The following is a 24,942-nucleotide window of genomic DNA, read 5'->3' on the forward strand; positions in this document are numbered from 1 at the left end:
TGAGTCTCTTTTCTCCGGTACAGGAATAAATCCAAAAAGAGCAAGTATTGCTCGGGAGTTCTTGCATCATTTAATTTCGGTTTTTTCTAAAATTTCACTTAAAGAAAGTTTTTTTTTTTTTTGTTAACTCACCTTCCCAAAGGTTTTGCTCAAGGACATTACAGTTGAGGATTCTACTTTATTTGCGGTTGCAACCTTCTCACAACTCGATAACTTTGATACACGAGCCTTGACGAACAACGTCGCTGCGCGGAGAAACAAGTTAACGGCGATACGAGGGACGTGGTGGTGATCGAACTTGGAACTTCTTGCTTATGAGGCGAGCGCTCTACTACTGCACCACTACCGCATATAAAATTCTCCAGATTCTTTAGAAAAGTGGTATACACGAATTAAATAGCGGTCGTGGCGCAGTGGTTAGAGCGCTTGCTTTAGAAGCTACTTGCAGGCATAGCTTCTAGAGAATGCTACGTCTGCAAACATTACTTATAGACCATTTTAAAATCTTCGTGTTTTTTTTTAAAATTAATCAGAGTAAGACCCATTTTCATTATTTTTGAACAAAATATTATCGATTTATGACATAGGAAATTAATCATTTTACAAAAAGTTAAAAAAAAGTCATAACCCTAGTATATATATACAGTGCCGGCTCAAGGTATTTTGCCCCCCGAGGCAAGATCCCAGTTTGCCTCCCTAACTAAAAAGCACCAATATATTAAAAAAATACCTTAAGATAAAACTACGAGTGACGTTTGCAAAACAACAAATCCAAACAGTACAAACACAAAAAGCAAGCAAAATACATACAAAATGGGCATATTTTAACATGACTTAGTGAAAGAAGTTTACTTTCCTACCCTTTTCAGGTGCAAAAGCCTTCAATAATTTAGCAAAATCTAAATTTTTAGCCATACCACTTTCTATGGAAATTAAAGAAAGACCTGTCAAACGATTTTGTGACATAGTAGATCTTAAGTAATCTTTAATTAATTTCAGTTTTGAAAAACTACACTCTCCAGATGCAACTGATACTGGCTGTGTTAACAGAATTCGTAACGCAATAGAAACATTTGGAGTGAAATTATTGTTTCTTAAAATAACATCTAGTACTTTTAATAGTGACGTTTTTGGTTCAATTAATTCAGACAATGCAAGCAACTCATCTAATAATTTCATGCCATCAATATCTGCAGAAGTATCTGTGCTTAATATTTTTTGAAGATTAAAACATTTTTCTGTAAGACTTTTCTTTGAAAAATCTTTTTTAATATTTGCAATATTGTACAGGAATTAAAAAGCATCACAGTGTTCATTTAACTGGATAAATCTTTCTTCAATTGAATTTATAGCACTATCCAAAATGCAATTAAAACATTCTATTTTAAATCTATCTTTTGGATTTATAATGGGATCATCTCGAGTTTCATTAGAAAACATTTGTCTTTTAAACCTTGGTCAAATAGAAACTTCAAATGAAAATGATGGCTCCAAATCTAATTCAACTGCAATTAATTCTGCATCAGAAATAACTTTTTCAAAAGTTTCATCTGAGCGATATAACTTTAAGAAGTTAACAGTTGTGTTCAAGGTTTGTTTGTCTTCAGAAATGTCAATTTTAATATTCTGAATAACTTTGCTTGCTAAGTTTACTTGGTTCAAAGTATTGAACCATATCACAGTACAGCAACAAAATTTGAAGTTTTTCATCTTTTGAACTAATACCTCTGCTTCATGATCCCAGTTTGAGTCAACATTTGAAGAATAACATCTGTGAGTGCTGCACCAGTTGTCTGCTCTACAGGTATGAAATCGATTAAATGTTCACAGACTTTAACTTCAGCATTTTTCATCTGAACAAAACGTAGCACAATTGACATTTGTTCCGCTTTACTCACATCTTAGGTACAATCCACTATAATGGAAAAATATTTTGCCATTTTCAATTTTGACAAAATTTTTTCACGAATTCGTTTTGCAATTATTTGAATAAGTTCATTTTGTATATTTTTCTTCAAGTAATGGGTGTTAATCTCCTCATTCTTTATTTGGTGAACATGATCTGCCATAACTACATCGAACTGTGCTAGCAGTTCAACTAGTTTTAGGAAGTTTCCATTACTCTTCTCATGTAAAACATCAGAATTTCCAAGAAAGGCAAGACATTGTTCTCTTAAAAATGTCACTATTGCAAATAATCCTTCCAGAACTAACTGCCAACACTGCATCTCTGCACTGAGAAGTTGTTGTTGTGACACATCAATTGTTTTGTTGGTATCATGTCAGTTTGCTAATTCCATCCATTTGCTTAATGAACAGATGTGAATTTTCATGTTCATTAAGCAAACAGTTTCATGTTCCTTCAGCTGTCTGTGCAAATTTTTTCAGTCTCCAAAACCTTCAAATGTCCAAAGTCTTCAAAATGACCAAATGTCCAAAGTCTTCAAATGACCAAAGTCTTCAAATGTATGTCCATGTCACCAAACAACTTACATGAGAAACAAAACACAACATCTTTTCTTTTAGAGTATATAAGCAAGGATCTTTAACAACTTCGCCATTCTTGATTACTTTTTGCGTGCATGAAGGATTAAATCTTCTGTTGTTGTCATTGACAGGAAATAGAAAAGATGGATTAGGTGCTGATGGGCCATTTTTAACAAGAGTACTCAAAGATCATCTGGAATTCGATCAGGCCAATTGGCAGGATCTGTCAGGTCTGTAGTTGGTAAAGTTTGAAAACTCTGTTCTTCGTCTGGCAATGCAATTTGTGAAGTCGTAGATAAATTTGCTTTATCTCCCAATTTAGATTTTTCACCTTTTAGCTCATTTTTCACTTCCGAGTTTGAACTTATTGTTGCATCTTGAATTTCATGGATTTTATCACAAACACTAACATCACAAGGATCTCTCATAGTTGTTGTAGGCTTGTTTTTGGTGTTATTAAAAAAATTGCTTAAAGATTCAGACATTTGTTCATCCTTTTCTCTTCGTTTTTCTTTTCGCTTTCTGTAGAAATCACCAGACTTCTTTCTTTTATGTCCTACCATTTTTATCTATGGTTATCAGAAAATATATAATCAAAACTCAAAATGCCGCCCAAGAAAAGTGCCACCCGAGGCAGCTGCCTCTCTTGCCTGTGCCTAGAGCCAGCACTGTATATACATACATATATATATATATATATATATATATATATATATATATATATATATATATATATATATATATATATATAGATAGATATAGATAGATAGATAGATAGATAGATATATAGATAAATAGATAGGTATATATAGATATAGGTGCAGTAAGTAATGTTAAGAGTTTCATAAAATACAATTTTTTGCATCCGTTTTACGCCGTATCAGCCGAATCACAGATGACAAATATAAGAGGTCTTAAAAACATCTTATTAAAGACTTCTAAAAGGTGTTGATATTATATATCTTTTAGATACCTTTAAGAAGTTAGTCTGAGACGTTGACACGTTTAATATACGTCTTTGTACTCACTGGAAGGGTGTGGCTATGACTACTGAATGCTATAAATGAGATCTCATTCTTTTTTATCTTTGACTTTTTACAACATATCAAAGCAATTCCATATTGATTTTTGACAACTTTATCAAAAGACACACTGCTTACATGAGGTTAGCTTTACATATTACTCCAAAAATCAAGGTTAACGACGCCCGGGGGAAGGGGCCAAGGAAAATGTGCTTTCTCCCTAACCACCCCCTCCACACACACACACACAAACATACACTTTTTTTTAATTAACAATTGTAATCCCCTCCCCCTTCTACTTTGATAACCGCGTTGTTGGCCCTGTAAATAACTTTTATAACAAAATTTTAAGAAAATCAATAATTTTATAAGATCAAAGAAGTATAATATAGCTGGAGAGATAACAAAGTATAATATCGTCATTTTTCAAGGAACCGTCTTTGTAATAACATCATTTTCAATAAAATATTTAAGTTTTTATTTAAAGTTATTTAATCACATTCTTTTTTTTTTTTAAAAAAAACTATCCATGATGTTGTCGCAAAACGTCTTAAGCAATCGACGCATTGCACAGTGGGTCAAAAGTGACATTTTCTAGCCAAAACCTCTAAACCAAAATTTTTTTATTTTTTTTAATTAGAAACAGTTTATTATATTGAAAAAAAAAAATTGTGGAAAAAATAACATTTGTTTTTTAAAAACTTCAAATTTTATTACATAGTTACGCAAATTATTAAAAAACTCATTTATTTTCCATTTATAAAAAATTTAGTTTTTACCCAACAAAATTAACAACAAGGACATTATTTAAATTTATGTTTTACGCAGAGTATTCTATCGTTGGCTCTTGCAATAGTTCAAGTACACCAGATGGTAGACTTTTTTTTTGTTATGTATCTTCTTTCTTAATGTGCAAATTAAAGGATCAGATGCACATAAAAGGCAATGAAAAAGGTCTATATTGTTTTTTTCTCGATCGCATTTTCTTGTAAAATTTTCACGAAAAATCTTAAAAACCTTATTGGTAGCCTCTTAAGCCTCTTCAGAAAACATACCTAATGGAAGAGTAAATAGCTCGATGATTTCATAGCCATGAATCAAAATCTTATGAAGTGTTTGGGTCATAGGATACCAAGGGTACAGGAATACATAGAGCGAAGGAGTTTCCCAACGGAATGTTTTAAATTTGGATGAGTTAATTTCACAACCACTTGATATTGTGGCCAGAATAATATGAAGTCTTTTCATAAGATCTACATCAATGTTCATTATACTAGCTGAGACATCGTATTGCAGAAAAAATCGTCTAGCTGTGTTGCCATCGTTTGATGTACCTGCCCCACCTATTCTCGGTTGGTCTATGACAAGACCTATCCTTGTTCGAAATTCAGCACAGACTTCAAGTTTTCTCAGTTTAACAATATTTTTTTCGTCTTGATTTCTAGCCTGCCACTTCATAATCGGCATCTTATAAGAGATATGGAGCATACATTCTAAAAACCTTATCCAAGCATGCAAAGTTGAAACGCCATGTTTTATATTGCCTTCTAAAGTTTTTTTTTTGAACAACAACTAAAGATAAATTGTTCATTTTGATTGGAGATGCACCACACACTGAACAGCATTGGTATGAGTTGGTTGCTGTGGAAATAATAGTTTGAATTTTTCCATCTATCATTGTTAAATTTACAATATGTTGTATTTCAACTTCCTTTGTTGTACCGTCCTCCAATAAAACAGGTACAACAGATAATGTTATCTCTTTAATAGAAGCCATAATTGACTTATATTCTGCAAGAATTACTTCATTTGATTCTTTTCTATATTTAAATCTCAGAGGTCTGCTAATTACTAGTTGACGATGGTTTCGGATTTCTCCAGACAACCTGTTTTTTGTCATCTTTGAAATAATATAGTTCTAGAGGAACCAAGCAGGTTATGAAAAGTGATTCATCTGTATGAAGTTCACTAGAAACATCTGACAGTTGTTTATAAACAGATTGTCCTGTTGCACCATCAAAACCAGCTTTGTATATTATAAATAATTTAGTACAATCTTTAAGCACAGGTGAATTTAACACAACACTATAAGCTGAACATATTCTTGATGCAGTATGAAAAAGAAGAGCTTGTAATGGAAACTCTGCAGAGTAGTCACTGACCTGAATATTTTCAGCGTAGCATTTATTTTTAGCCTCTTTTACAATATGATAGGATGGGTATAGAGAGCTGAATGGAAGAGCATTGTTTCTTAAATGCTGATAAGTTTCTTTGGATAAATTAGCATCTAAGATTAGCGCTAATGATTGTTCTGAAGTAAGTGATTCTGTCGATAATTCTTTGTTGTATATTTTTTTAACCACTTTTGCTTCTATAAACCTTTTATCCCTTTTCAAACTTTTACTTGCTGTATATAAAAGTTCGTTTATTTATATATATTTACTCAAAAGCTCTTCAAACAAAATCGTAGGGCGTCCACCTTAAAGTATAATATTACTTTAATTAAATCGTCGTAATAATAATACAAATAAATTATACACATTATAATAAATTTACACATAGTTAAGGTAAACATACCACAAGTTTTTGTTTCGATTTTTTTTTTTTTTACAGTCAAATATAGTTTGGTTTAACCAAACTTTATATCTTTTTTCAAATACTGCACTTGTTCTATTCGATTTTTTCCACTTTTTTTTAGCTTGGTAAATGAATTTCGAAATAATTGACAAGTTATCATTAGATTCTTCAAAGTTGCTTTGGGAAATAAAACTCAAAATCTTTGCATGTAAATCATCATTTTGTAGTAAATTATTTTCCATTATATAATTCATAAGACATCTCCAATCCATTTTTAAGAGATTGTCTGTTCAATTAAATACTTTTAATTTGAAAGAAAGTAATTTAAAATGTTTTTAATAAAGTAATTTTTTTACGAGCAGTAACTATGAAACTCAGTTCATTTCCTTTATTTCTCATTGGTTGTTATCGTGTTTTTTATCGATTACATATAATTTTATTGTTTTCGGAAATTATAAAATAAATAATAAGTATTATGTCCCAAACTTGTACTACGTAGAAGTATATAATTCATATTTTATCATAGTCTCTGAGTTTTTATTACTTTAAAACGGTAGCATAAAAAATTAGTAATAATGGTTTCAATGCGATCTAAATGTTCATTGAGCAAATACGAGGAAGTTACTGGAAAGCAATTAAAAAATACAAAAATATTTAATTTTAAACTTATGTCTTTAATAAAAATTATTATAAAGTCAAACTGCAGTTTTTAAATTTCAAATCTTCTTAAATTTTTTGTTATCGGTCAAAAACGCATTAACAAGAAACGTGGACGTAGTTAATTGAATTTAAAAGTGTATTCGTTTAGGCAGCTATAGGCAGCCAATTTTTATACCACAAGATCAATGTCATATTGGTATTCAATTATATATCATTTTAAGCGGTTGATACAAATTGATCCGATGGTTTTAAATGATATTTTTGAAAAAAATAAAAACTTATAACTCAAAATTATTGATGTTTGCATTGTTGAAAATATTAAAATAAAATGCAAAAAATATATTTTTTTTATGTGATTTAAATATTAACAAAATACTATATAAGTCATTTATAAGTTAAAAAATAAACTTAAACTTCTTTAAAATAAGAAATCAAAGTTTTCAAAGGATGTAAAAAAATAAAATTTTTACACTTCTTTGTTGTTATTGATAAAAAGTATTTAAGGAAATATTTAAACAACAAATATGACGTTTTATTGAAAAATTATTTTTTATTAAAATATAATTTCTGGCTTATTAATATATAAATTTGCCTTTTTCAAAATTTCAAAATTTAAAAACTTTTTTGTAAGGTTTTGCCGGCTTCTGACCCACTGTGCATTGCAAATAAAAGATACAAGTTTAGAAAGAATTCGTAAAACAATGTTTATTGATTTAGAGTTTTTTGCTAATTTTTTATGTTGTGTTTTATGAAACAACCAGTGGCGTATCAAGGGGGGCTAAGGGGGGGGGCTATAGCCCCGGGCCCCACAATTTTAGGGGCCCCGATTCAAAGTAAATAATTTCTTATTAACTCTGAAATTAAATCTTTTATTAACTTAAAAGAGCCAAAGTTAAATTTACTAAATTGTCTGAAAACAAAAGCACAAAAATAAAATAACTGTCAACAAAAACGTTGCATTATATATTTTTTCCGGTCTTTGACAACGATAAAGCGCAACTACTTCTACAAAAAAAAAATTACTAGATTGGTAGCAGTGCCTTATAGCAATAATTGAATGTAACATTTGTACAAATTGCTAGAAAAACAATTCCCTTCAGAAAATTATTAATGACTTGAATAATTATATTGTTATTGAAAATGCATTAACGATTGCAATTCTACAATTCTTTTGTACTTCCGCACAAAAGAGTTCTTGTGTGAATGCATTTAATAGCTGAAGCGCTAAATTCGTGAAAGAGAAAAGAAGAACAGTTTAACACTTTTCAGGTTATACAGTTATAATTAAAATGCTAAGAAAATATGAAAATGGAGCTTGTAAAAGAAGATTGAAGAAAGAGAGAGGAAATGGTAGCTAAACTTCCGAAAATGACAAATTTTTTTTCATCAAACCAAACTATTATGCAATTTCCACAAACTGTAGATAATAATAAAAACAATGAAAGAAAAGATAAAAACAATAAAACGGAAAATGAGGTAGCCTGCCAAGGTCCTTCAAATGAAATTCAAGAAGTTGAAAGTGTTGAATCTACAATGCATAACAATGAGCTTGACTCAGGTACTCCAATTTTTACTATCTTTAATGACACCTCTAACATCTGCTAAACAAACAATTTTAGGCAGTTAATATTTTTATTCTATAAATTGTCACTGATTTTTTTTTTATTAGGCTTATTTATTATGATTTTTTTTCCTAGATACCATTCTACACGAAAACCCTGCTTTATGGCCATTACAATTAAAGGAAAATGAACGAATGAAGTATTTAATCAAGGGGTATGCTACTTTTCAAAATATAGACTCTAATTTCGAATCTTCGAAGCGGATGTTCAAAAACCAGTACAGATATTATTCGGTTAAATATTTTCAAAAAGTGATGAATCTGAGACTGAAAACACATTGATTCCTCTGAATGTTTTAAATTGAATTATTGAAACCGATATTATTGATGTATTTCCAAATGTTTATATAGCATATCGCTTATTTCTAACTATTCCCATAACAAATTGCGAGGCTGAGAGATCATTCTCTACTCTTAAAAGAGTTAAGAACATGCACCGATCATGTCAATCATTTATCAATCATAAAAGATTATCTTAATTAAATTAACAAAAAAAGGAAAAAAATAATTTTCTACTATTTTGTGCAGAGTTTTATATTATTTATTTAATAATTTTAAAAAATTACATTATCATTTATATTAATAAAAAAAAAAAATTATAAAAAAAAAAATTAGCCACCAGCAAAAAATAAAATAAAAACAAAACAGACACTTAAATCCTGATACAGTTATTTATTATTTTATGTGCATACAATTAATGCATAGGTGTTAACTGTTTTATTGTATGATTATTTTATTGTATGAATATGAATAAATTTGAATAAAAACATATGAGCAAATTAGAATTAAATATGAATGAAAAAACAGATAAACTTTAAATGCAGAGATTAAGTATCATTCAAATCTTTAGTTAAATGACATAAAGAGTGCTTTAACTTAAATTATTTTTGCATCAACTGTTAATACATCTTATAATTAGTAATATCCTTTTAAAATCTAAAAATTGACCAAAAGTGGAGTTTTTGGAGTGAAGACATCGTTTTTGCATTGAGTTCTACAATTAACACTAACTCTATATAAAAAATTTCAAAAAGGGAAAACAATAAAGTGACCTGCTAATTACACTATATCTTCGGCGGATGCATTAGCTTTCGAGATGAACAACCAAAAAAAAAATTAGGCAAACAGTCTGAGAATAAAAAAAAAATTGCCAATACAACTCAAAAGCAGAAAATGCACAGAGAAGAAAAAAAAAATGAAACAAAGTCAGTCGACTATACCACCAGATAAAAAAGGTTTAAAACTAAAGTATCAATCAGAAGACCCACATTTGCCTCAAGCTTCGAATTGCATTTTGGTATCTGATAATTGTCTTTGTTATTCTTGCGAAAGTCATTGTATGAATAGCTTAGATAACCAATGGTTTGCATGTGAGCAGTTTTCTAATTGGTCATGCAATTCATGTGTTGTTGAGTACAGTTCAATTATGGAATTTATATCTATTTTAATTAAAACAATTCCATTTCGGTAATATATTAACTTTACTTACGTTGGTATATTAACTTTTAAATAATTTACTGTTAGAATTAATTGTGTGTTTTTTATATATATTTTATATGCATCATGCAGGGTTGTGGAGTCGGAGTTAGAGTCGGAGTCGTGGAGTCGGAGTCGCAACATTTTTAGCGAAGTCGGAGTTGCTAAACAAAATCGCGACTCCGAGTCCAATAGTAAATCTTCTCTGTATTGCACGTGCATGTACAAAATAATTAACCGTCAAAGAACTTTTTATATATTTGGCAAAAAATAAATTTTTAATTATAGCGTAATACTTGTTAAGGAATTCAAAAAATATTTCAAAAATTTTTCTTTAGAGTTCTAGTCGTACTCTAAAAATTTCATCGACTCGGTCCGAGTCGGAGTCGATACTTTTTTTTTTACGACTCCACACCCTGGCATCATGAATTAGGGGCATAAACCGCTAATTCCGGACAAAAAGAGTGCTTTAAAAAAATATGAAAATTTAAATTACAAAATTAAAGTTTTTTTTTATTGCTCGATTTGTCTTGTTATGAGGTTTATTTGTTTAAAAAAATGGTTCTGAAATCTTTTATAATGAGCGACTTATGATGATTTAAGTTCAAAACCATCCGGAATGAGGAGGTTTAACTAAAAAGCTTACAAATTATATTTCAAAATTTTTCTATTTTATTGCAACGACACCATTTGTGTCGTTTTCACAACTTGCCGAAAAGTTACTTATACTACAATTGTAGTATATATACCGTCTATATCCCCCTATGTCAATATCTGGTACAGTCTTTGATATAAATATTACCGCCATATTAGCCATATTACCAGATATTAATATTACCGCCAGACTGTGCCAGATATAACTGTACTGCCTTTTACAGTCTTTAAAGACTGTACCAGAACTTTAAACAATTTTTAGCTGTATTTTTTGCATAGAAATTATGATATACGCAAATAGATTTATGTTTACTTAATCCCAGCTCTATATTTTGATTATACATCAATAATAGGGTGTACCAGAAACATACTTTTTTTTCAGGATACGTCTCAAATTTTTCCCATTCTCAAGTACCCTAAGGTTAAAAGTAAGCAGGAAAAAAATCCGGAGTTAAAAGTAATATATGTGAAAAAAAAATCAATTTTTCGATAATTACGTCAATATTAGATTAACGTGTAAGTAAATTTTTTTGATAAAACAATTGATGATCCCTAAGTTGAATAATATTATCATTAATGTTATATATGCTTATTTATTATAAGCATGTTTAAGTCCATGAAGCAGCTCGCGTATTCTTGTGTAAAATATTTTAAGAGTCTCAATAATATACTTATGCATACAAAAAGTGAGTATTCTTGTTAGCCTTGTAAGCAAAACTTTAATTAAATGGTTTTCATGCATCAAATAAGCACCACAAGAACTCTAGTATTAACAGAGTTGTGCTCAAAAACATGCATTATTTAGGATAAGACTTAACAGTACGTTTATCATATGCTTATTTTTTTAACAAAAGCTGAGCCATGCATGCTTATATTTATGTCTTTAAAACAAAATCACGCAACAAGTTCAATCGTCTTTGGTTATCTTAAGAAAAAAGTCATCTTTGGCGAATTAAAAAGGTAAATTTAATTACGTAGTGTTTGATCATTCTACGCATTTTTAAGATATTTACTACATATATATTTATTATCATGCTACATAAATTTTAAATTTGGGACATGCAAGGGGAGAATGTTAAGTCAAAAAGGGCAAACTGAAGGGTAAGGAGAGGGGGTAAATAGTGTTTTGTTACGCTTACCAATGCATGGCACCCTGTAGCTAGTTTCCAGGAGATTTGTGTCTAAAAAAGTTAAAGCTTTGTTGCCCTATTGTTTGGGGCTGATGCAACATAGGCAAGAAAATAGAACCAAAATAATTTTTATTATTTATTAAGTCTGACAGAGTAATACAAAAAAAGTTCTTTGACTGCTATTATACCAGCTACACTTCACAAAAGAAGGCTTTTTTTCAGCAAGTTACTTTTTATTTTAAATTTAATCATAAAAAGTGAGCATGTAATACGAAAGTTTAATATGCAGTTCAGTAATGCTCGTACTGTAGACTCCTCCAAAAAACCTCGTTCATCTGACCGAATGTTTTTCATAACACAAAATATATTCAAAACACACAAAATATATTCAAAAACTTTTACTAGATTGGGTACATCATTGTCTTTTTCTTGAAAACGCTTTAATTATTGAAACCATTTGTTCGCGTAGGCAATTTAATGAACACCACTCGTCTTTTTTGATGCAGTAAAAGTTTTTCCACTTGATATTTCATCAAAAAGAATGTCAATATTTATTTTTTGTTGATTATCTAAACCAGGTATATTGTTTATAGCTTCAGCAGATTATTCAATATTTTTCCACTTCAGTACATGATCAAGTCCAATACAAGATAATGTACAGTCTTGGTGGTGTTGAGATATCAGCACCTCCAATTAATTATTGATTTATTTCAATTAATGAATTATTTCTAGATATTTGATTCTTGCAGAACCATATTTTGGTTTAAAAAAATTTTGAGAATAATTTTAAACTACAATCAGATGTTTTGAAACTCATATCATAGATTGCTGTGTGAAAGACAAATGGGGCCTTTTTAACGGTCACAACTAAATTTGATTGATTGGGCCCAATGCTTTAAAAAAATCCTTTAACAGATGAAGAAAATGCGGCAGCTGAGACTCCAGCTTTAATTTTAGCACGCGCAATAGAAAATTCTGTTAAACGTTGCTACTACATCAGCTTTTTGTCCTCACCATTATGTGTTGTTACAAATGAATAATCTTTTTGTATTTCATACGTAAATTTGCAACTTCTTTTAAACAAAAACACAATCACGGCTCCTCCTACATAAAAACTAATAAAGTCAATAAGATGAAAACAAGACAAAATGAAAATCATTGGGACACTGGGACAAATGGAATGAAACCGGGGCATTTCCATTGAAAAAAGGACGCATGGCAAGCCTAATTTTAAATATAGCTAAACATTAAAATAAGAAGAAAAGAGAAAAATGCAGTTTAATTTCAAGTATCCTTATAATCAGCAGCCGACAAGCCAGCTCTCCATCATTGAAAATGTATTCAGATATATACAATTTATATAATCTTCAAGGTCTTTGAAAATCTACTAAACCTATTGTAGCTTATTTTCAAATTTAGGAATTGAACTTAACCATGTAAACTCATAGCGCACTTATTTTTCACCTTTAAATATTTCAGCTTTTAATAGAAATAAAGGTAACTCATTGGATTGCCTGCCCTATCAAAAACTTATACTACTATATGTCCACCTCTTTGCACCTTTTCCTTGATAATTAATAAATGTATATACACTACACTGCACCTATCTCTAGATAATCTTGTTTCTCTTACCCTTTGGAGTTAACGGCCTGTTTTTTTCTAAATAATGACTAAGTTGTTTACAATAAGAATAACTACACTTTTGCTATAGCTGCAAACAACAAACTAAATTGTTACTTTGACATTAGTTGATTTTTATTATTAACTTTTCATATTAAAACTATTTTAGTTTTTAACCATTGGAATGCTTGTCTCTTTCAAAACTCTTATTTACTGTATGGACGTTTACTACGTGTATCCCTAGATAATCGGTTCGTGTAATACACCAACGCTACCCATACAACATGTAAAAGTTGATTGAAGATGAAATAAACAAGTTTTCAAAGTTCTCTTATAACCAAATAGATATAATTGGACTCTAACAATTTCTAACTAACTTTTTAAACTAGTTTTCAATTGCACAATTTCTAGCTAACTGGATCTAATTGGACTCTATTTAGACTATATAGACTTTTATTATACACTATTTTTATAATTTATCATTTTCATTATCACTCAAACATAATCTTATTTACCTCTTTCCTGAGGCTCGTATGGTCGCACGTGTACCAAGTAAGTGATTAGACTCTTGTTTAATTGCAAAAATTTATTGAAACAGACCAAGAGAGATGCTAGTCAGGCATTAGATATACTAAAAATGGGTAACGTATAAAAAGTCTTTGAAGCTGAATGAATGTGTCAATAACTGCGCTGGAAGGAATATCCTGGTGATCCTTTGTTGGAGGGATCAGACAATCTCATATATTGAATCACATCTTATTTAATTTTAACTTTTTTTAATTTTAGCTATATAAAATTTAATTTTAACTATTTAAACTTACAAAGTGAATTACACAACAAATTAATATAATTTAAGTACCTTGTAAACTATGCAAGCTAAAAGGTTCTTTAAAGACCAGGCCCCATTCCTTTTAATAGCTTTTTTAATGCAGATTAGTTATTATTATATACTGTAAATTTTAAACTTAATTTAATTTTTACTTAAATAGAATGTATACTATGAGGTAAAGTGCTATATTCTTTCAAACAATATTTAACTTTAATTGGTCACATTCCGTTTAATAGATCTAACTATAATTATACAAGTATGATAATTTAATATGATTTAATTTTAACTTATTTAAAAACGTCAATTTTACAATAACTTAATATAACATAAGCGCTTAGTAAACTATGAAGTTAATTGTAATATAAAAGTATGCTCTTTTATAAACTAAATAATTCTGTTTGACACGGTCTCATTCTCCTTTATAGCTTTCTCATAGAATAATGATAATAATAACAAACTCAATTGTAAAGTTAACAGAAACAAATAAAACCATAATAATATTAGATTAGCTCGTGGTTAACTTTGCTTAATATAGAGTTGTTAACGTGCTCAATGAGACTCGCTAAACCTAATGGTAACCTAATATTTTATAATACCTAGTGGATATGAATTTATATGGTGAATATGAGTTTATACGATATATTACCACCAGTACTTATTAATTATTTGACCATATTTCACCATTTTGAAATTATTTTCAAAACTTGGACGTTTTTTTATTAGAATTTGCGGTTTTTATATTGTATTAACTACAATTTAACAAATTACATTAATTTATAGACAATTTCTTAAACTAACATGAAAGGCTGTAATTACGTGTCCTTCCGAAAAAAACCCAATCCCAAACTCTCAGTTGATATATGCTATCTGCGGATATCCTTTTTTAAGTCAGTTGATGGGCGTACACTTTAGTGGGTGCAGAGTTGATAAGCATTATTTAAATAATGTTTTCATAAAATAGCTACTTTTCATTTATAACATTTTTTAAAATTTATTCAATTTTAACAAAATTATAAAGGGTTTATAAAGCAAACCGTCAATTGAATTAAATCTTATAAATTCATTAATAAAGGATACTATAAATTAATCTAAAAATAGTTCCAAAATGTGAATAAACTTTATTTACCGTAAAAACTATAGAAGGATAAATACGTAAATTAAATTTATTAATAAAAGTACTTATGAAATGATCAATGAATTTTAAGAAATCATTTTAGACGATATAAAATTATTAAAATTTTACTTACCCCCTTAACCTAAACTCTTTTGTATTTTTTGATATATACTTTACATTTTATTTTCATTATATTCTTTTTTTTTTTTTTAGACATCTAGCTATGATTAAAATTAATTTCTGAAAGTTGCATGTGAGTTCATTCCACGCCAAACAATCTGATTTCCGAACTTATCCCCACTCGACCATCTCAGATTTTATTAAAATTATGCAGTTAAACGTGTTTCATAAACATTGCCAAAGTTTCAAGTCAAAATCTTTGTTATTTCGGATTTTGTGGTACTTTTTGTAAGGCTTACCCAAATTTCAATATTAGTCAGTAACTAAAAATCGTATTTTGGTGATCTTATATTTTTGTTATGAAAGGGTAATATATCTTAAAAACGTAGATTCTTAGTAAACCAAAGGTGCAAATTATTTAGTACAACTTTTATATCATGTCTAGAATTTAGTCTATGGTTCAACAAATAGCGTCACAAATCAACATTTTATTTTTTTAATTTATTTTAGGTGCCCCAAGAAGTCCTAACGGTCTTGTCACAGAGCACCGCGGAAATGCATTTAACCAGGAAGTTCACGCCTCTTTCCTTACCGTGACGCGAAAATATGTCTAGAGCTCGTTTCGAACCTGGATCTCCTGCATATAAAGCAAGCGTTCTAACCACTGCGCCACGGCCGCACAGTGGCATCATAAATTTTATTGTTTTTTTGTAGGTTCATATCTCCAGAACAAAATGTTTTTCAGTATTGTTATTTTTTCTGAAGATTCTTCGTTTTAATATGATGATATGGATAAAAAATCAGCCTTCTAAAAATTGCTCATGTTGAGTTATTATGAAACCAATATGGCGGCAAAAGTAAAAACTCTAAAATAATATGCATTAATACCCCTATAACTTAATGTAGGCAAATTTTGTTTGTTTTTTTAATTGCATCATTGGAAAGAGCTTATTTCACTCTTTTAGAAACAATGAAAACCATTTTGGAGAGATTTTTTATATGAACAAAAACCTTCAAGTTTTTATGACCTAAGTAAGGTCTACAAAGTCTTTGATATTTTAAAAGCGATATTTTATACCGCAAATTAACTTTAGCCGTGTAGAGCTAATTTTATTTAGTAATAATACTTTTATTCTACGGAAAAATCTCTCTAAATTAAATTCAAAAGTTTAATTTGCATAAATTTATCACAAACATAGACTAGAATTATCAGAAGACGAAAGTTAGAATTGAAAATAAAACAAGAGCTATCTTAAATATTTCTACATCCTGACATGTCTGTTAAACAAAACTTAAGTACTTGTTGTATTGGAAAATTTAACAGAAGTTTATGTCATTTAAGTTCTTATTCATGAAAAAAAGGGTTTTATTGACATTTGCTCAGAACTTTCGATCGAGGAACAGAGTTTGATTGTCAGACGAACTTATAATTTAATCAAAAATATTACTTTAATTTGTTTCCACCTGCACTGCTGTTAAATACATTGCATTTGCAGCGCTATTTTTTAAATCTTTTTGGTAAGACCAATCGTTGCTTAGTTAAAAGGTTGAGGTGTACTGACCTAGAGACTGCAGACTGTCTTTCAAAGTTAACAAATAAAGTCATTTTTCCAGATCAAAAATTGTGTCCAAATCGCCACCTATTCTACCACAAATTCAAGTAAAAAAATTGACGATATTGATGATATAGATGATATATTATGCTTAAGTGGCACTATTAATACTAAACATTCTAAAATTTGAATTTCACTTTTAGAAATAAAACGTATTAGTAAGAGAGATCATAAACAGTGTTGTGTTTTAAAAATACCACACACATACAGAACTTAATAAGCAAACACGAGATGTTTACTCGTAACACAATTACTTTTTTCAAAGTTTATGCTTGTTGGATTTATAAGGAAGTATATAGTCTACATTATATTATTTAAATATTTATACCGAGGGTCGGCAACCTGCTGTTCGCAAGCCGAATTTGATGTTAAAATTTCGATGTTAAAATGCGGTCTTTTAGCTCCATGCTCAAATACTATTATAATATTGGAAACAAGATGTTAATAGCTCTTATATATATATATATATATATATATATATATATATATATATATATATATATATATATATATATATATATATATATATATATATATATATATATATATATATATATATATATAATATATATATATATATTTAAACAACTTTAAAAAGTATTCTACACAATAGAGTGCTAAATGTTCTTAAAAGAACAGAGCAATTATATATTAGTAGAAAATCACTTAAAAATTTTTTTTTTCCATTTAACACTGTGTTTCATCAACAAAGATTCATCAGAAATAAATGATCAAATTAATAAAACTTCAATTTATACCAAAAATTAAATTACAGGAAGTTGCAAATGTCTTAACTACTGTAAATTTTCACACATTTGTGGAATTTGCTGACAGGGGAGGGAGATGGTGAAAATTGCTAGAAAATTGTAGATGTAATTAATGATAGCCTCTTAGAAATAAAATGATTATAGAATAAAATTACAAAAAAAAATCTTAAAATTGAACTTTGTCAAAAAACTTACTTATTTGCAGTTACCACTTTAAACATTGTGCTTCAATTTTGCTGGTTTGTTTATTTTTCTGAAACAAATCAAGCAAATATTAAAAGTATATTTTTTGAATATCAAATTATTTTGATTTTTGGTAGAACAAGCTTTGCTTTTAATGCAGTATGATAATTCCTAATATTTAGTACAAAATCGTTCAACCTAAAAAATCTATATATTGATCTAATTTTTTTTGTTCATATAAAATCTCTCCAACATGATTTTTATTGTTTCTAAAAGTATAGTATGAGCTCTTTCAAATGGTGCAATTGAAAAAACAAAAAAAAACTTGCTTACATTAAGTTTTAGGGGTTCAAATACATGTTAATTTAGGGTATTTTGCTTGTTAACTTAAGATATTTCGCCATATTAGTTTCAGAACAATTCAGCATGGGTATTTTTAAAAAAGCTGATTTTTTATCCATATCATTATATTAATACGTAGAACCTTCAGGAAAAGTTACAATACTAAACCTAATTACAATACTAAAACCTTTTGTTATGGAGATATGACACTAAAAAAAAACAATTAAAGTTTATGGTGACGCAATTTGTTGAGCCATAGGCTAAATTCTTGGCATGATATGAAATTTGTATTAAATAATTTGCAATCTGCACCTTCGGTTTATTAAGAATCCACGTTTTGAGGATATATTATTCTTTCATTGCAAAAATATAAGACCCAAAGACACGATTTTTAGCAACTAACTAATATTGAAATTTGGGTAAGCCGAACAAAAAATTTTGACCTGAAACTTTGGTAATGTTCCTGAAATATGTTTAACTACAAACTTACAAATTTGTATCAAAATCTGAGATGGTTGGGTGGGGACCTCTGGACCACTTGGCGTGGAATAACCCATGTTCTTTTTCCCTTAGGCTGACAGATAGAGCATAATAAATGGGTAGACAGACTTTATCTGAATTTCTAGAATAAATACGCAAATGTGACGATAAAAATATTACACGATTATGCAAGCTCTCGTTTGCATAATCGGATAAGCAGAACTGCTCTTATCTTGAACATGCTTACTCTAATACAATCTTTTTTTATGGTGTGCTCCAAATAGTGAGTTTTGATCTTGTTGCGAGCAATATTCATCATTATTTTTCTTTTGTCTACCATCCTAGTTTTCACTTCTTATAAAAAGAAATTTATTTTGAGTATCTATTTGATAAAAACATTAGATATTCTCAAGTATATTTTCAATATTTAGATCTAATGTTATTAAATAAAATAAAAATTATATTTCATAAAGTATGTAGAAGTAATAATTTACGCTTACTTCTTTACTTATACATTTCGCAGTCTTCTCTATTAATTGCGTAAAAACTAGCACTTAAACTATTTTGAATCTTTTATAACTTTTTCTCTTTTGTTTACCAGCCTCGTTTTCATGTATGATATAAAGAACTATCTATTTTATAAAATTATTTTTATAAGTATTAAGTATGGATGGATGACTTAGCGCCACATCAGCCTATACAACAAATATGTTGAAATGAGATAATTTGACGCAAAGTTTAAAAGTGTTTAACAAAAGCAACTAAACCGAAAAAATTAAAAGTAATTGCAGTTCAGTGCACTTAAAAATTTTAATTATAGTAATTTGGTGTTTGCAAAGAAACACTACATAAATCATTTTTTAATATAAACTAATTTTTTTCAACTCTGTTGTATAGGCTGGTTTTGCGCTTAACCATCCGTATGTGGTAAAGTTTTGTCAGTAGTGTAAAATTTAAAGTATGTGGTATGTAAATATATTAATAAATATATTAGTAAATATATTATGTAAATATATGGTAAATTTTGTAGATGTGGTAAGTTTATTATTTTTAGAGAGCAACTTTTTCCATAACACTATAATTTTTTCTGACAAGACCACAAATAAATAATAATAATAAAAAAAAAGATCAACTTGGACTGCATCCATCTTATTAAGTTTCTCACGTTATAACACTTATTTTAGGTAACGAACTTCGAAAAGTTGTTCGATTTCCTAACAAATATTTCTTCGAAAAGTTGTTCGACTTCCTAACAAATATTCTAATATTATAATCTTTTCGGCGTCATTATTTCCCCTAGCGCAATAGAAACTATTTTTTACCAAATGTTTATATTTGTATTAAGTATTTAAAAAAAATCATAAGAACGCTTTAAATGCAGTTAAAACAGCTGAATTCCCGTTAGAAACAAAAACAACTATGGTCTGATTAAGTATTTATTTAAATAATCAAAACGCTACTTTTAAAAATACGAAGCAGAGTTAAAAAACAAATATGGATTCATTTGAAGTGGTTAAAGTATTAAGTTAATTTTTCGTTTCGCTTTCTACAAATCTTTTAAAAAATGTTATTGATAATTACATTTTGTTTAATTTAGTTTTTGAGTTGTTGTTACCATTACAATATATACTATTACTATATATAGTTATTATTATTAATGATTAATTTAGCTAACTTTTAAATGTATAAAGAAGACAAGACAAAATTATCTTCTTTAATATATATATATATATATATATATATATATATATATATATATATATATATATATATATATATATATATATATATATATATATATATATATATATATATATATATATATATATATATATATATATATATATATATATATATATATATATATATATATATATATATATATATATACTGAATTTAAATATAGTTTCTAACCGAAGACTATAAATATTTTAACTTCCTATGTTACAAAATAACATTCCATTTTATTTATAAACTGTAAAAAAAAAACTCAAGAAAGATCAATAATAAACCAAAAGTTTATAAACATAATGCGCCACGAACATTTAATTAAAACAAAAGAAATTTCAAGCTTAAAAGCATTGAAATAATTACATATTAAATACAGAAAGATTGATTCTAATATTTTTATTGCTTTTTCTTATTGTGAAATAGGAAATGGAACAGAATTATAAAAAAAACCTTGAACAATTCTATGAAGTCAAAGAAGAACTCGGAAGGTTTGTTTATCTTTGTATTCATATATGTATTTACTATTATTTATAGACATTTAAGATTCATCACTTTGTATTTATTATCATTTATAGACATTTAGGATTTGTCTTTCATAAATTTTCTTTTTTATTTATAGAGGACACTTTGCAGTCGTAAAAAAATGCGTTTCAAGGGAAAACAATCTGGAGGTCGCGGCTAAGTTCATAAAACTAAAGCGGTCCAAAGCAAGTAAAATTGGAATGAGTAAAGAGCTTATAGAACGAGAGTCAAATATATTGTTTGCCATTGACCATGCTAAAATAATTAAGCTTTACGACATTTTTGATATTGGATCCGAAATAGTTCTTGTTTTAGAGCTGTAAGTTTTTTTCTTTCTTTTTTTTTTTTTTTAATTTTCTTTGACTTTCATGTTTTGTAATCATTACCTTTAACTTAAAGAAAAATTGAATAGGAGATTAGCATCAAAGAGAGTCATTAGCATCAAAGACTCCGGAATGCGTTTTTAGGCGTATCTGCATAGTATTAAGAATATTAAAAAAATTTTATAAACAAACAAAAAAAACAGAAAGATATCAAAAAACTTAATAAGTTTAAAAGTTTACTATTCTAGTTTCTATCTAGTAAGTATCAAATTAATTTAAAATGCTAACAATATTTGAACGATTATAATAACTTTAAGGTCATTAATTCATTGAGAAATTGCCACAATACTGTTTTTTTAGACAATATTTATTTGGAAACATTTACGTTAACAGTTAACGTTAAACAATTGCTTGCACTTTAAAATTAATTATGCACAGAAAAAAAATTTTAAAAATTTTTCAAAATTATCTCTTCAGTTTCAGAATTTATAAATTTTGCTTGACTAGAATAAAGTATTACGAATAACAACATTTTATTAATCGGAATATTTAGCAATATTAATAACTAAAAAAGAAAAAAAAATCAAATAACACGCCGTATCATAACGAGGCTATTTTTTGTCACATTTATCTCACACAAGGAAAATGATATCCTCTATTATATAAATACAATAATTATTATAATTAAACTCAAGCAATAACTTGATTAATGCAGTTATGATACCTATTAAAATATTAAATCTTTTTTTGCATAATACGACTTGTATAGACTTTGTGTTATTTTATTTGAAAAGCAATCACGACGGGGTCCGCAACAAAAGCTTTACAATAAAAATAAATAAAACATGTTTAAAAAGGTGTCTTTTTTATATTCTTTCTTATCAAATATTCGTTTGATAACGAATCACTATTAAGTTATAACATAACTTGTTTGCAATCTGTTTAATATTTGAAGATGTTTTTTAAAATATAAAAATATTAAAAGTATTATATTTATATTTTAAAATTATTTTATATTCAAGTATATTGAATATAAAATAATTTTATATATTGCAGATACTAAAAAAAACCCTATTTTATACTAAAAAAATATTATATCTGGTATCATATGCCGTTTAAAAAAAAACTACATTTGATATCAAATAATTAAATAATTAAAAATAATAGAGTTTGGTATCAAATAATTAAATAATGTAGTTAGTATTACTTGAATCGATGTATACAAAAACGTTCTAAGTCCTAAAAACTATTTTTTCGGGGAACGAGAAAAAACTTATTAAATCCAAAATTATTACTTTAATGAATTCAAAAAAAAAATCTGGGTGCTTTTTGACATCTTTAAATATTAGATTTGTTAAAATATATATCAAAATTTGTGATATATATATGTGTTATACATAGTTAAAGTTGTCTGACTTAGAAATAGTTTTTATGACTAAGAACGTTTTTGTATACATCGATTCACTAAGTAATAATAAATAATATTGTTTTCTAATACAATGGCGTACGTAAGTTATTGTCTTTGAAAGGGTGGGAAGGGGATGGATTTGTAGCTCAATATCAAAACGTAAAATTTTCGAATCTAAGCAATCACAAATGTAATAGATATTTATCTTGTAGCGCAGAAATTACGAAAAAGAAAAATAGACAGAAAATTAATTGATAAGAACTCAATTAGGGATCGTCGATAAGGTACGTACGCTCGGAGGGGAAGCGGGGGTCTGCAAATGGCGTATAGGAGATGGGAGGGCAGTGGGTCAATTATAAAAGAAAGGAGACACTAAACTAAAAAAAATACCATAAAATGTTAGATAAATAGTTTAAAAGCGTAGGTACATTTAAGGAGGTGGAGGGTACTTAAAAAAGCGTAATTCAAAATGTGGGGGGAAGGGGGGGGGGTTGAAGAAAAAAAGCGTACGTACTTTATGGACGACCCCTTATACCTATTATGCACTTAAGTACTTACATATCTTTGTCATTTGGAAAACAATAAAATGAAACAATTTCATCTCAGCTTGTAATTGTGAAGTACATCTTTATTAAGCTTCGCGATATGACGGCTTTTCTAAATATTGAAGATTTATTAAAGAAAAGCAGAACATAATATAAATAATACTTTTTCAGCCTAATTTGTTGTTGTGAGTTTATTAATTCTGTACTACCAGAACATTGCATTATGTTGGGTTATGTTGGGCGACATCGACCAACTAAATCTAAAGTTGCGATAACATTGGTTACACTAACGTTATTTTCATCAGAATTACAACGCTGCCATAACGCTGGCTACACTGTATTATTTTAATGGGAGTTACAATGTTATAATAGCTTTACCTTCATTGTTTTTAATGATTATTCCACTTTTTTTTGGACGAAGATTTCGTCTATAATTCGGCAAGGTAAATATTTATATGATTAAAAAATACATATATTTCTACTTGAAGTATCAAGTTTTATATATATTTATTTTTGAAAAATAAATATAATATTAAACTATAATTAATGGTGAAAAAAACCAAAGCAGAGTGAGTTTTTATTATATAAAAATTTTGGGAGAGGGAATACAGTACTTTTTGATATTTAAGATTATGTTTATACTTAAACTGAATAATGTTAAATTGAAAAAAATGTGATGATTGAAGCCTGAGAGCAAAAAAGCCATAAAATTTTGGCCGCAACTGCCCTAAACGTCAGAGCAACAAGTTGATAAAATATCTTGTTTGATATTACAAGAGATTATTGTATAAAATTTAAAATTTATAAATATATAAATATTTGATTGAATATAAATTTAGTTGAGAATAGCAAAAAAAATATTTTATCAACTTGTTGCCCTCATGTTTGGGGCAGTTATGGCCCAAATTTTAAGGCTTTTTTGTTCCCAGGCTCAAATCATTGCAATATTTTGCTAAGCATCTTTAATTGACATAAGTATAAGCATATAAATATTTGGTCGTTTTTTTCCATGTCTAGAGGTTAGTCTCCTCAAACATCAAAAAATTCTGCATCCGCCCCCTGATATATACCATTACCTGCTTTTTTAAGTAAAATGTTAGATTATTATTTTTTAAAGTTAGTATCCTGCTCATCTAATTTTTGACGGAATTTGCAGAAGAATTTTAGGGTGACCATAAAAACAACTTTTTTTAAAAATGTCTGCTCTTACCCTCTAAATGTGTTCTATACAATAAAATAATACTGGAATTAAAAAATTTTTGAAAAAAAAAATATTTTTAGGGGTAGCTCAAGACCTTTAAACATTAGAAGGGTCCTGATAATTATCAAAAAAAAAAGTTTTTCACTAGTATCTCATGTTGGGTCTCAAATGAAGCGAAATTATAAAAAAATTTCGAAAATATGAATCATTTTTTAATTAAATTATTATTTTAGATTTTAGTGACCAAAAAATGACATTTTTTAACTAAGAATGAAAAATAGGAATTAAAAAAGATTTTTTGACTACAATTTTTTTAGCGATATTTTTTTATAAAATGATGATTATTTTTAAAATTCTTATATAATTTTGAGACCCAACATGATATACTTTTAAAGTATTTCCAGTATTATTTTATTATATAGAACACATTTAGAGGGTAAGAGCAGACATTTAAAGAAAAAGTTGTTTTAATGGTCGTCCTAATATATATATATATATATATATATATATATATATA

General features: G+C 28.1%; 1 protein-coding gene across 3 annotated transcripts in view; it reads left to right on the forward strand.

Annotated features, from left to right (window-relative positions):
- Positions 1-24,942, forward strand: part of LOC105847872 (death-associated protein kinase 2) — a 77,026-nt gene that overhangs the window by 8,358 nt on the left and 43,726 nt on the right. Inside the window, exons 1-3 of one of the 3 annotated variants that reach the window (XM_065816866.1) lie at positions 19,566-19,660; positions 20,850-20,914; positions 21,046-21,267. In XM_065816866.1, the coding sequence (XP_065672938.1) occupies positions 20,853-20,914; positions 21,046-21,267 (284 nt within the window). In that variant the 5' untranslated portion in view covers positions 19,566-19,660; positions 20,850-20,852. Of the gene's footprint in view, positions 1-19,565; positions 19,661-20,092; positions 20,214-20,847; positions 20,915-21,045; positions 21,268-24,942 lie in introns of those variants that run through there. The other 2 variants (XM_065816864.1, XM_065816865.1) reach the window with 2 other exon arrangements.

The sequence above is a fragment of the Hydra vulgaris genome, chromosome 13 (genome assembly GCF_038396675.1).
Source record: "Hydra vulgaris chromosome 13, alternate assembly HydraT2T_AEP".
NCBI lineage: Eukaryota > Metazoa > Cnidaria > Hydrozoa > Anthoathecata > Hydridae > Hydra > Hydra vulgaris.